General features: G+C 37.0%; 1 protein-coding gene across 2 annotated transcripts in view; it reads right to left on the bottom strand.

Moving 5' to 3' along the window:
- Nucleotides 1-1,073: 1,073 nt before the first annotated feature.
- The window catches only part of LOC141357933 (NACHT, LRR and PYD domains-containing protein 3-like), a 126,989-nt gene continuing 113,130 nt past the window's right edge, over nucleotides 1,074-14,932 (bottom strand). The window contains exons 1-6 of one of the 2 annotated variants that reach the window (XM_073860192.1): nucleotides 10,009-10,253; nucleotides 6,280-8,082; nucleotides 5,989-6,162; nucleotides 4,720-4,748; nucleotides 3,005-3,149; nucleotides 1,074-2,498 (exon numbers count right to left, since the gene is read on the bottom strand). In XM_073860192.1, the coding sequence (XP_073716293.1) occupies nucleotides 2,486-2,498; nucleotides 3,005-3,149; nucleotides 4,720-4,748; nucleotides 5,989-6,162; nucleotides 6,280-8,082; nucleotides 10,009-10,220 (2,376 nt within the window). In that variant the 5' untranslated portion in view covers nucleotides 10,221-10,253 and the 3' untranslated portion in view covers nucleotides 1,074-2,485. Of the gene's footprint in view, nucleotides 2,499-3,004; nucleotides 3,150-4,719; nucleotides 4,749-5,988; nucleotides 6,163-6,279; nucleotides 8,083-10,008; nucleotides 10,254-14,932 lie in introns of those variants that run through there. The other variant, XM_073860193.1, reaches the window with a different exon arrangement.

Consider the following 14,932-nt stretch of genomic DNA (forward strand, 5'->3'; position numbering starts at 1 on the left):
TGCTTCGGTTCACCCAGGAGAGGTCTCCCGGCAACCAAGCAGGCTCTGAGCAAGTGGATTGTCGACACAATCTCATTTGCCTATAAACATCAGAGGATTCCCTCACTCGTTGCTGTGAGGGGCTACTACACACGGGGTATGGCTGCCTCTAAGGCCTTATGGACAGGCACGTCACTTCAGGATGTATGTGATGTGGTCGGTTGGTTTTCACCGATCACTTACTTTAGATTTTTTAATTTAGACCTAGACCCCTCTTTAGAGTCCCAGGTTCTTTTGCCTTGACTGTGTTCAGTTATACACGCTACAGGCATTTGGTAGTATGGAAGCATGGGCATCTCTTTCCCCAAGCGTTGCTATGGCGACGCAGCTCGAGTTCCTCGAAAGGGAACCCTGTGTTCCCTGAGAAGGGAACGAGACGCTGCGTCTCCATGCCACACTCCCTGCATCCCTGTAGGCACTTGCTTCAGCACTTGGTAGCAAGTGTGTTTGTGTGGGATGCCTTCTTATACCCCTGGTCCGCTTCAGATCAGTCACGCCGAGGCGTTCCCCAAAGTGTTGCTATGGCGACGCAGCATCTCGTTCCCTTATCAGGGAACCAGGGTTACATACGTAACCTGAGACGTTTTTGTTATTTACAAATCTTGTTTTAAAACTTAAAAAAATGAATAAATTGATATAAAAATAACAAATACCAGTAACCAAGATCTTTTATTCTTTGAAATGAGACTTTACTCAGACTTTACCCAACTTCTGAGTCCCCTATGATCATGAATAATAAATATTTACACTTTCACTGGACAGATAACATGAGTCTCTTATCAACACACCTTAAACCATCTCACATTCACTTTCCTATGATTGATTTATCATTTATTCATTATAAAATTTTAATATCTCTTGGGTTCTGTAAGGTTGTTAGATCAGGTCTCCACACCTGACAAAATATTTCTGATCCAGCCCCGGATGCCAGATCCCGTCAGAAAATATAACTTTGTTTGTTCAATAGTCTTCTGTCAGTTAAGAGGTTAATCAATCAAAGCTAGAGAAGAACACAAGCCAAACACCTGACAAAGTTTATGATGGTAAAATAGGAACAGAGTTTTATTGAACAGTCTCAGTGGCATATGTCTCAATGTTCAAACATCGTCCAACCAGCATGAATTCAACATACACTGTTATACCAAAACTGCTTAATAGCAACATCCCATAAGTTTTCATAAACATTCTCTTTATCTATCTCTGTTTACAGGCAGGACAGCTCATGAAACTTCACAAATATGAGATTGAACAACAATTAAATTAGTAAGACATCAAATAAAGAAATATATTTGAAAAAATTAATAAACATAAAATATAGAAATAAAAGGAATGAGTGAATAAAAAATAATATGATACAAATGATAATAATGAAATTGATGATAATAATAATAGTGATGAATAATCAATCAAGGTGTATAAAGGATTCTCTATCTGAAATGTGTATATGTAACAGGTATAGAAATAACACTGTTAAATATAAGAAATCACACAAAATTGTATATATATCTCATATGGTTGCCTGATTAAAATGAGCGTTTCCCCTTTAAGAGTTGTGATGTCTCATGTTGACTTAACTTCCTCTGCTACTACATCCTCTTCTCTTTTGTACTGTTATCTTGTTGAAGAGGTAGGTTTTTCTTTAGTCTCCTGATATATTATTTATTTTTAATCTTCTGAACTTATATTTTCACTTGAATTAATTTTGTGTAATGTTATTTTATCTGTGTGGTTAATCGTGTCATTTTATACTTTTTGGGGCAGTTTCACGTATGGACAGGGATTAGCTTAAGTCAGGACTAGGCCTTAGTTAAATTAGGCTATTTAAGACATTTTTAAAAGCATAATTTACAAACAAAAACAAATATTACTGGTGTGCATCTTCAGACACAACACTCAGACTGATTTATTTTAATATATGTCAGAGCAAGTTGTTGTCGGTTAAGACAACACTAACATTTAAGTTAGTCTGGGAAACAGCCCCTTTGAGTAATAATCTTGTCTTTAAGTATGTGGAAGAGCGAGCACATGGTGATAAATGTACAACGTGTGTATTTTAGAATGAAAAGGGCAATACCATCTAAAGAGGCTGCTTATTTGTTTCATGTGTCAGGTAATAAAAATACCCTTGGAGAAGAACCGAAGCCTGCTGTCCTGTGTCTGATTTCGTAAAGTCACAATGCAGAGTCCAGTTATTCCACCGCTGTCGCTGGCTGCATGTAAAGTTTGTTTCACCGGTTACATAAATGGCTAGTCAGACTGACTTATAAACCTTCGTGTTTACAAATAGAAATAAAATGCTCTCAGATTACATGATGTATTGTTAGAGGTTTTATGATCTCTGTATACTTTCAGGAGTTAATACTGAAATCTGAACTCATGTGTCTTCAGTGTTTGTTCATTCTGTTGAATGAGTTGTGACATCACTGTAGTGGCTCCATCATCATCATCACCACCAGATCCTGAAGAGATCATCATCATAATCTTCATCATCAAAATCAGTCCAATTATAAGATGTGTCCCAAATGACACACTATATGAACTTGATCATGTAGGGTATGAATTTTAGAAGAGCAGTATCATCTCAAATTGAAAACTTAATGGTTTTGTAAATATAAGATGTAAATATAAGGGCAAATTAAGTCAGATGGATAGTACAACACAGGCAAGTCAATAAAAATCAATTTGCAGTGACTGTTTAGTGTATAAAGTGTCCAGCATTGCACACTTCGAATTTTCTGTTGAATAAGTGCATCATCCGGATACTTAAAGTACGCTTTCTTTTGTGGTATTTTCAGTGTGAACACAGTACTAAAACTTTTTTATTCTAGAAAATGATGTAGAATAGTGCATACGTGTGTGATTTGGGATTCAACTTTAAACATTTTAATAACCAGTCCATAAAATCATAATAATCATTCAACAATCACTTTAGAAAATGTGACAACAAAGACAATTATTTACTTACTCCAGTGTCTCTAGTTTATAATGTGAATCCTCCTTTAAATCTGAGAGCAGCTTCTTTCCTGAATCACTTAGTTTATTCCCATAGAGACTCAGTTCTCTCAGATGTGATGGGTTTGATCTCAGAGCTGAAGCCAAAGCTGCACAACCTTCATCTGTGACATCACAACACCACATCCTGTAGAGAACAATAACACACAATGAACTCTCTCACTTTACAACACATCACATAAGTTCAGATTTAAAGTCTCTGAAAAAAAAATAAGCAAAATCACCCATCAATGGTGCTTATCAATGTTTCTTTAAATTTGTTTAATTAATGAATGAAATCAAAACACAGCTCAGCTTTAAATAAATGATTGTTTAGTTTGTTTATATACAAAAAGAGAGAAACTGAGAGGAAACACTGTAAAAATCAAAACTGTGTTATTAAATAATATCAGTAAAGAATCACTGAAGACAAATGTGATGATATAAACCCACAAAAGTCATCTGTTAAAGATGTGATGAAACTCATTTATGATCTTACTTCAGTTTCTCCAGTTTACAGTTTGGATTCTTCAGTCCATCACAGAGCCGCTTCACTCCTGAATCACTTAGACTATTATCAGACAGATTCAGATCTCTCAGATGTGAGTTTGATCTCAGAGCTGAAGCCAAAGCTGCACAACCTTCATCTGTGACACCACAACTATACAACCTGTAGAGAACAATAACACACACTAAACTCTCTCACTTTACTACACATCACATAAGTTCAAATTTAAAGTCTCTGAAAAAATAAGCAAATCACCCATCAATAGTGCTTATCAGTGTTTCTTTAAATTAGTTTAAATTAATGAATAAAATCAAAACACAACTCAGCTTTAAATAAATTATTGTTTACTTTGTTTGTTTATATACAAAAAGAGAGAAACTGGTAGGAAACACTGTAAAAATCAAAACTGTGTTATTAAAAATATCAGTAAAGAATCACTGAAGACAAATGTGATGATATTAACCCACAAAAGTCATCTGTTAAAGATGTGATGAAACTCATTTATGATCTTACTTCAGTTTCTCCAGTTTACAGTTTGGATTCTTCAGTCCATCACAGATCAGCTTCACTCCTGAATCACTTAGTTGTTCATTCTCAGACAGATCCAGATCTCTCAGATGTGTGTTTGATGTCAGAGCTGAAGCCAAAGCTGCACAACCTTCATCTGTGACATCACAACAACCCAACCTGTAGAGAACAATAACACACACTGAACTCTCTCACTTTACTACACATCACATAAATTCAGATTTAAAGTCTCTGGAAAAAATAAGCAAAATCACCCATCAATGATGCTTATCAATGTTTCTTTAAATTTGTTTAAATTAATGAATGAAATCAAAAGACAGCTCAGCTTTAAATAAATGATTTATTTTGTTTGTTTATTTACAAAAAAAGGGAAACTGAGAGGAAACACTGTAAAAATCAAAACTGTGTTATTTAAAAAATATCAGTAAAGAATCACTGAAGATAAATGTGATGATATAAACCCACAAAAGTCATCTGTTAAAGATGTGATGAAACTCATTTATGATCTTACTTCAGTTTCTCCAGTTTACAGTTTGGATTCTTCAGTCCATCACAGATCAGCTTCACTCCTGAATCTCTTAGATTATTATCAGACAGATTCAGATCTCTCAGATGTGTGTTTGATCTCAGAGCTGAAGCCAAAGCTGCACAACCTTCATCTGTGACATCACAATAACTCAACCTGTAGAGAACAATAACACACAGTGAACTCTCTCACTTTACTACACATCACATAAATTCAGATTTAAAGTCTCTAAAAAAAATAAGCAAAATCACCCATCAATGATGCTTATCAATGTTTCTTTACATTTGTTTAAATTAATGAATGAAATCAAAAGACAGCTCAGCTTTAAATAAATGATTTTGTTTGTTTGCTTATATACAAAAAGAGAGAAACTGTGAAGAAACACTGTAAAAATCAAAACTGTGTGATTAAATAATATCAGTAAAGAATCACTGAAAACCAATGTGATGATATAAACCCACAAAAGTCATCTGTTAAAGGTAGGGTAACAGATTTGATCCTGAAACATTTTTAGTTATGCTGGTTAAAAGTCTCCTCACATCCTGATAGCAATCACTGTGTTAAGTTGTTTAAATGTATTTGTAGAAATGTATGTTATCTGTGAAAGGCGTAGGACCAAAAAATGTTCAACAAATCATAGATTTCGGTCCGAACGGACGTTTCCATTTTTGTCCCTCATACGTAAGCATAATTTGAATGCCCACCGCGCAGCGAGTCCACGCAGACACCATACACCATCAGCGCGTTCACGTGCGCTCACCTTCTGTCTGTAAACGGCGAGAACAGCAAACTTTTCTGCTGAAATGACAACCTACACTGAAGCCACAAATTAAAGGCATCTTTTTTACTGCAAAAACTGCCTGGATCAGCAAAGAGCAAAAACCCAAATTAACATCAGTAACTTTACTGCTTTACCACGAGATGCAAACAGCTGCAGGAGGCAAAGGGGCTGAAAGGGTCTTGGCACTGTTAATTTTGGTAAGGAAGGTACGCGATATGTTTGTATTGAGATGGATTCAGATATTCTACTTTGATGAAACATTGTGTTGCTTATGAAATTTGTGTTCGTTTATGGATTAGCATAACGATATAGTTACTACGTCTACACAACCGAACGTGTGCTTAAACTAATTCTGATGTAAACCAGTTGTTTATGTTGGGTATTTTGGAAGTGTTATTCACTTTGTACTGCAAAGTTTTCTCACTGGTGAATGAGACATGAGACGTGACCGTCTGATCTGTGCGTGTTCATGTGTTTTGAAAGAGGCGTGACTTTGGATGGCGATTTGACTTGAGGGTGGGATCGGGATTTCATTGCTAGGCGGCTACCGTTAGCATTTTTCAAAATGTGTTACCCTACCTTTAAAGATGTGATGAAACTCATTTATGATCTTACTTCAGTGTCTCCAGTTTACAGTTTGGATTCTTCAGTCCATCAGAGAGCAGCTTCACTCCTGAATCTCTTAGATTATTCCAAGACAGATCCAGATCTCTCAGACATGAAGATTTTGAAGTTAGTACTGAAGTCAGATCAGAACAGCTTTTCTCTGACAGTCCACACATATAAAGCCTGAAAATGACAAAATATTAGAGATACAATTTAAATCCACAAAATACAGAAAAAAACAAAACATGCACGCACACCCACACACACACACGCTTAATGATTGCACCCATTGTGACTTACACAGCTGATCTTGATGCTTCAACCACAGGCAGCAGCTTCTGAAGAACTTCATCTGATGTCATGTGATCTTTGTGATCTTTGTTAGAGTATCTGTTTATGTATTTACTTAAATGAAACACATCTAACTGCTCTGATGTCAGCAAAATGAAAACCACTGCTGACCACTGAGAAGAGGAGAGTTTCTTGTTTGAAAGATTTCCAGACTGTATATACTTCTGGACTTCATTCACAAGAGACTGATCACCCAGTTCATTTAAAGAGTGAAACAGATTGATGGATTTATCTGGATTTAGCTTTATTCTGATTTTAATGTAGTCAACAGTTTTCTCTTTGCTCCAGGAGATTTTCTCTTTGTGTTTCAGAAGATCCTGCAGAAGTTTCTGATTGGACTCCAGTGAGAGACCCAGAAGAAATCTGAGGAAAAGATCCAGATGTCCATTCTTACTCTGTAGAGATTTATCCACAGCTCTCTGATGCAGATCTGATATTGTGTCACATGTGAACTCGTTTGCATATTTTGATGGTAAACATTCATTGAGTAGATCCCTCTTATACAGGAATGAATACAGCACATATAGAGCTGCTAGATGTTCCTGAATGCTCAGATGAACAAAGCAGTAAACTTTCCCCTGATACAAACCAAACTCCTCTCTGAAGATCTGAGTACACAATCCTGAGTAAACTGATGCTTCTGATACATCAATGCCACAATCTCTCAGGTCTTCATCATAGAAGATCAGATTGCCTTTCACAAGCTGCTCAAACGCCAGTTTACCCAGTTTAAAGATCATCTCTTCATCTTTCACTTTCTTCTCATAGTCCTTCTGATGTTTGATGTTTGTCTGAATGATCAGGAAGTGTGTGTACATTTCAGTGAGAGTCTTGGGGATCTCTTGACTCTTTGCTTCACTCATCATTCTCTCTAGAACAGTGACTGAAATCCAGCAGAAGACTGGGATGTGACACATGATGTAGAGACTCCTGGATGACTTCAGGTGTGAGATGATTTGATCAGACAGACTCTCATCACTGATTCTCTTCCTGAAGTATTCCTCCTTCTGTGGATCACTGAAGCCTCTTATCTCTGTGACTCGATCAACACACTCAGAGGGGATGAGATGAGCTGCTGCTGGTCTGGAGGTGATCCAGATGAGAGCAGAAGGAAACAGATTCCCCTTGATGAGGTTTGTCAGCATCACGTCCACTGAAGTTGATTCACTTACATCACACAACCTCACACTGCTGTGAAAATCCAGAGACAGACGACACTCATCCAAACCATCAAAGATGAACAACACTTTATATTTATCACTGAAGATTTCCATTTCTTTTGTTTGTGGGAAGAAAAGATGAAGAAGATCTAAAAGACTGAGTGTTTTGTTCTTCATCAAATTGATCTCTCTGAAAGGAAGTGGAAATATGAGGTGGACGTCCTGATTCTCTTTCTCTTCAGCCCAGTCCAGAATGAACTTCTGTACAGAGACTGTTTTTCCAATGCCAGCGACTCCCTTTGTCAGCACACTTCTGATGTGTTTGTGTTGTTCAGGTAAAGGTTTAAAGATGTCATTACATTTGATTGGTGTCTCCTCTGTTGTTGTTCTTCTGGATTGTGTCTCAATCTGTCTCACTTCATGTTCATTATTGATCTCTCCACTTTCACTCTCTGTGATGTAAAGCTCTGTGTAGATCTCATTCAGTAGTGTTGGGTTTCTCTGCATTGATGTTCCTTCACACAAACACTCAAACTTCTTCTGTAGATTTGATTTAAATGTTTCGAGGACTTCAAGACATTTAGGCTCAGGGCTGTTAAATGAACAAAAGAGTTAGAATGGTAACTGTACCGAGATATAAAGAGCAAAATTTCATAAAGAAACTGAAACAGCTTTCATTTTAAATGTGAGCTGATTGCAAATTTGTGGTGTAAAAAGGGTCTACAATCCCATCTGCTATATTATTACATTTTAGGCCCCCAAACTACTGAACTATTAGATATATTTTACACATTTGTTTTTTCTTTATTATCTTTCTTTATATTTACTGTGTTTATCAGTGCCCACTTGCAAGAAATCCCTAAGATATAAGGTTATGGGTAACCTTAATGAAACATGAGTTGAAAGAAAAAAAAAAGGGTTTACTTAGGCTGGGTACACACCAAAAGATTTTTTACATCTTATGAGATTTAAAAAATGTGATGGACCACAAACTTGAGGATAAAAAATCCTAGATTTATCCGTTTTGCTCCTATAATGTGTGGTGTGCCATTATGTGTTAAAGACAGCACACCACACACAAACATATTTTTAATCAGAGTCTCGACTGTGAACACAGGAAATCCCACAAAATCTTGCAAGACTTCAAAACAAGCATGGCGGATGATATGCAGGAAGACATTTCAATGATAGTGCTTGGAATAATTTTTACAAGACAAGTTGTATAAACATTCATGCTGTTGCCACAAATCAACAAGCTGATCCTCCATCTCTGCTGTCCACATCAACTTCACTTTGGCTGTTTCTCAATCCGAAGGCTGTAGCCTGCGGAGGTCGCATATGCAGGCTGCATACGTCACAAAACCTGGTTTAATCAAGTTAACTGAGCATTACATTCACAAGTCATAAGTTTATTAAAACAATATACGACGAACAAGGAATAATAGCCAATTTTATATATTCTGAAATAAGACAGTCTTGATGACGTATATACAGCCTGGAAATGCGACCTACGGATTGAGAAGCGGCCTTTGTGCTGCAGCATGACTGCTTCCGTCTTCCCCCATCTCGCTTTCTGATTGGATATGGTTTCGTTTCACATGATAATCTCAATAGCGTGCTCGCGTTTGTCCTCGGGATTCCCCACAAACATCAGGATTTCTGATCGTAAATATTCAACATGTTGAATAGTTACGATTCGCGATCGGCGCGACTCCGACGTTCTTCCGAGCAGGTTCGGACACTCTTAACACACCTCACACGAAGGGACAATCTGATAAAATAATCTGTAGAACCATAGCGATACTCAGTAAATATCTAGGATTGTCGGAAGGGGGGAAATCGGCCCAAAATAAGCCCGATTATCTTTTGGTGTGTACCCAGCCTTAAGCAACATAAGGCTGTCAATAAGTATTTACCCTTAAATGCTACATAAAAAATTGTTGCAACAAAGTCCTTAGTACCCATTTTCCCTTAAAAACGTAAGGGGCTATAACAGGTCCCTTAACGTCACACGCGATGTCTGATTTTATAGTTATTTAAGAAGAGGAGTACCGTGGCGCACTTCTACCGATCAAAATAATCCCTTGGAGAAAAGTGATGTGCAGTTATAAGGAGAATAGCGGTTTGATTGTTAGTCAATCCAAAGTGCTTCAAGTTTGAATTACTTTGAGGTTTAACTTTACACTCTGTTTTTGTGTCATTTCATTGTACACAAATCCGCCGTCTGTTGAGCTGTGTTCGTTGATTTTTTTTTACACTGTAAGGTTTTGTAACTATAGCAACTGCTTCTCCATTGCCGTATTTTGACACAGACTACAACTTTGTATATACACTTAGGTTAAGGTTAAGACGTTTGTTGCAACGCTGTTAAAGAAATCCCTTACCTCATGGATCTTTTCTCCCTCAGGGAAACCCTCACAGAATCTTTAAATTATTTCACAGATAAATATTTAAATGCTGCTATTAATGACCAGAAACAGCGTAAAAATACAGTAAAGTCTTGATGTAATTAATGTACCTAATATCTAGAATTTTTTTCTGGATAGGTGCAGACTGGTTCATGGACACACAGATGGGTTCTGGTGACTCTGAAATTTGCAGTTTGTTCTGACCCCCAAAAACATTCAAGAGAAAGTTCATGAAAACTGATAACTGAATGAATAATTCCAACCTCATTATTATTCTTATGAATAAATTATTCTTACAACAATTTTCTATTGTTGTAAACATGTACTAGTATAAAACACATACACAATGGTTAAAAGACATTTTTACGATTACTTATTTAAATATGATTTAATAAGGTCAACATGTTTGGTGTATCATTTACCCAAAGTCAAGATCATTATGTTTCTGTAACTTAGGTGGAGGATCCATAGACCGGTCACTCTTCATGGACACACAGCTGGGGTCTGACCCGTCCATCTGTACTCGACTGTGACAAAACATAAAAAGAATAAACATTATACAATGTTTTTTACTCAATTCTTATAAGAATAAAACCTATTGCAGGTCCAGACTTTTTATTACACACACAAAAAAATGGTGCTAAACAGCACTAATAGTGTATACCATGTTCACAATCTTAAGAGGGAAAAACCATTAGGTGCTATCAGTGTTTCTTTATCTGATCTCCGCTGTCTGCTTTTATCCATCTCTTTACCATTGTGTATATCCAGCTCAGTCTGCACAACAAACCTTGTGTTAACATGTTTGGTGTATCATTTACCCAAAGCCAACTTTATTGTGTTCCTGTACCCAGATGGATGATCCATAGACTGGTCACTCTTCATGGGTTGTTTCGACAATTTTTATAAACATAAACTAGTACAATAGATATACATAACAAAGGCTGGATGTCTCATCCGCACTGCTGGCCAATGGAGGTCAACGTCCGCACATAGCGGCCATCCTGTCACAGGTATCTCATAACATTGACCGCGTTTACATGCACCCTAATAATGCGATTATAATGGAATTTTGTCAATACTGCGATTATACTTTACCTCATGTAAACGCAATAATTCGATAAAAATAATGCGATTAAGCTCATAATCGCAGTAAGTGTAATCGCATTAAAAGAGGTGGCGTACGCCGTTTATAATCGCAGTATGCGTCCATGTAAACGCTTTAATCACATTTATACCGCACTAATTAAGTGCACGTGTGTTTTAGTCACGCACCTTAACCACAAATTCGTTTTAAACTTGACATTAGGAAGTTTTACGTGAACTCTGCCAACACGACTCGCTGTCAACAGTCTGTCTTCATTCAGAAATAGCTCAAATAACACGACAGTGTATTAAACCATTAAGGGACATTATAACAATAATTACAACGATAAATATATAGTGACCACATCATAATGATAACTTCATGCTAATTCGCTCAACCAGCAGCACGGCATTACCTATTGGATATTTCTTGTAATAAAAACTTTTTTGCAATTGTTTACATGTCACTGAATAGAACTGTTCTTGTTGCATTTACACAGCGGGAAACCAGCAGATGTCCTCAACTCGCTGCGTTTCGCGTAACTAAACAATGAATGTAGTAGGTTAATATCTTACCTTTTGGCGTAGTCAGTGCGGAAGAAAAATTTCACAGCAACAACTGCATCAGCTCTGGATACCTGAGGTAATTTTATGTTATAACCTCAGCAATGAATGAGCTTTCTTCTGCATTTTAAGTGCACGTGCACTTCAAGTTCAAATAGATTTGATTGGCTGTCAATCAGGCCCGGGGTGGGTAATCGGGAGAACCGGGAGAATTCCCGGTGGGCCGCTTCACTTTTGGGCCGGTCGAGTTTTTTTTTTTTTTTTTTTTTTTACATTTGTCACGTTAGTAAGTCTATCTTCTCTTAAATGACACTTCACACGTTTAGCTTTGACACTGCAGCGCGCAGCCTCTGCATGGGTTGTACCATGTGAGGGAGTTTTCCCCTCCCCTCCCATAGAGTTGGTTCGGTCCATCCATAGCGCGTCCAAGAAAACTTTTCTCCGGTAGGCTGGGCCGGCCCTACCGAAACAATAGACGGGTTGCACGGCGACGTCACTAACTGGTTGCGCGCGCAACCGAGAGGCAGAAAGAAGAGAAGTGCATTGTGTTGTATGCTAGTAGCGGTGTCTGTAAGTCAAAATGGCAAGGAGTTGTTGCGTGGAAAATAGTACCAACAGAGTCAGTGCTGGGTGCCTGATGTTAACATACCAGTAGATGCGACTATTACGTTACTAGCATTAAAATTATAACATTATAATTCATACATGTATCACAGTAACACTGCAAAAATAAAGACAGAAAAACAGATCCAACTAAAATCAAGTCTTATTTATATACAAACAATAAAGAACGCTTCAATAATTAAGGTTGTTGCAGTAGCGGATCAGCTCACCCATCGGGCATTCTGCCTCCTGGATGCGCGCGCACCCTGCAATGTTTGTAAACTTGCAACCCCTCTATACGCGTCTGAGAGGAGGAGGGCATAAAAAACAGGTTGAAGAAAAAATCCTTTTGAGGATGATGCTCCCAAATGTGCCAAACTTACAGATTAATTTCAAGAGGACAACAACAGGTAACTTAAAGAGAAATATGCCTAGTAATGATTAGCATTAGCAACGTAATTCGGCTAATACCGTTGTCAAACTATTTACAAGCCAACATTTTTTTTGTTAAAATATTAGCCTTCTGTGTATACATTCATAGACTTATGCAAATATTATGCAAGCAGCTTCTGAGCAGTAGATAAGCCAATCCCCGCTGAAAATGAGGAGGCCATGAGAAAACAATATGAATTAAAGTTATTTAAGCCTCAGGTTGTGTTCAGAACTATATAACATCTTTTGTGTTCCCAATGACCAGCCGAAAAATTCAATGTTCAAAATTGGATTCAATGTTTTTGTCAAATTGTTTTCTTTTTTAATTAGTACTGGGTTTTATATTTCTATTTGCATCTGATTAATCATAGCCCTCATCGCCTTAGCAATGCTAATAATTTATCAACCTTTTCTTGTGGAATAGACTCCTAAAAGGGCTGGATTATTTTTGACCCATAATGGGTAAATTTTGGACAGAACATGCTGCTGGGTTAAAATTGACCCAATGCTGGGTTGTTTTAACCCAACGGTTGGGTTATTATTAATCCATGGTTGCATAACAACAATCCAACATTGGGTTATTTTTAACCCAGCATGTGTCTGTCCAATATTTACCCATTATGGGTCAAAAATAACCCAGCCTTTTTTAGAGTGTAGAGGAATATTTTTGTAAACTTCTAATCTTAAGTTAAATATAATTTAACATTTACCTTATTTGTTTAACCATGATATTAATAGAAACTATAGTAAGAGCTTAACTGCTTTATTTATCCAATTTGAAAAAAGTGCTAATTTGGAATAACATATGGAAAAAGTGGGCCGGTCTTGGGCCTGAAACTCCCGGGCTGAAAAGTGGCCCCACTCCGGCCCTGCTGTCAATGGTTTATTGTTCATCATGTGCCAAAATCGCTATCGTTATAGTTGTTGTGTGAGCTCTGCTATTATCTTTAATATAAAACGATTTTTAAAACTATATTTTTATTTCATGTGAACGCCCTTTACAGGCACTGTCATATTTATATCTTCATCACGGCACCGGATAATGAATCTATAACAACGTGTTTGTCATTTAACGTAAGTAAATTAAAACAGTGGACCATATATGTGAGTTCATCATTTGTGCTCTGCATTAGGCTATGTGTGAATGATCTGAAAATAAAAACTGCGTGTAAACCGGAGTGAAGAGGTTAGCTCCAGTCATGTAAACATCTTACTGCGATTAAGACCTTACTCGCATTATTGGAAATAATCGCATTATTAGTGTGCATGTAAACGTGGTCATTGTTTTAATGGTGCATGCACTTGTTAAATAACCAAAACTTGCTCAATTTTCTACCAATTTTCAAAGTGTTTGGTTTGTTATAAATGTCAGAGATGTACTTATGACACTGCATCAGGGCCAGATTAACACTTTGTTATACCCTGGGCAACAATATTCAAGAGCCCCATCATCACGACCCCAGGATCACCATAATATGGTCATATACAGAATATATTACTGTATTATACAGTACATATACTCAATACTTCAAATTCTAACTGTCATCAGATGTATTTTGATTTACAAATATTTAAATGCTTATACAAATGCACTACTATGTCCCCTATCAAAGACATTCACTTACATATGATGCTATGAAAACAAAACACATCAGCATCTGTATAATCTCCGGGCTGTAAACATAAGATGGCGGTGTAGAAAAGTCCTGGCTAACTTAACTGAGTTGTCCTCGTCGTTGACGGAATCTGACTTAACAGAACTTTTTAATTAATACACATGTAAGATGACCATGGTCATTGATATAAAAAGCTTATTTTTTTGCATATACAAGCATTGTCTAAAAATGAAAATAGGCTTTTACTTAATTATTATTACAAGACCATCATATAGCCTAATATTAGACACCCAAACCAAAGTGAAGAAAATGATCTTTAATTTAAAGTCTGAACTGAACATCAACGCAGACATGATTTCTCTCACAGAAGTTTAAGATCATATAGGCTACATCTTGAACGTAGATATATAAGTGAACACAGGGAAAGTAAGTTTAACACTGTGAAGCACACATGCTAGAAGGCAGCTAAAAACCATCAGGACATAAACACGGGCTTATTTTATTTTATTGGAGCCTTACCTCCAGATAATAAACTGGATTGATGATTTAAATGTTGTTTACTCACATGTGCGTTGTTAACTCTCCGGATTTTATGTTGTGCACTGCTTCACTCGTTCACTTCTCCACATGGACTGTTTGTTTACAGTGTCGCGTGAGCAGCTACACTGCAGGTTCGACTTCATTTGGCACTAAGCAGACCTCTTGATGATGTCAAAGTACAGCGAGAGCGATT

Source organism: Misgurnus anguillicaudatus, chromosome 3 (genome assembly GCF_027580225.2).
Source record: "Misgurnus anguillicaudatus chromosome 3, ASM2758022v2, whole genome shotgun sequence".
Taxonomy (NCBI): domain Eukaryota; kingdom Metazoa; phylum Chordata; class Actinopteri; order Cypriniformes; family Cobitidae; genus Misgurnus; species Misgurnus anguillicaudatus.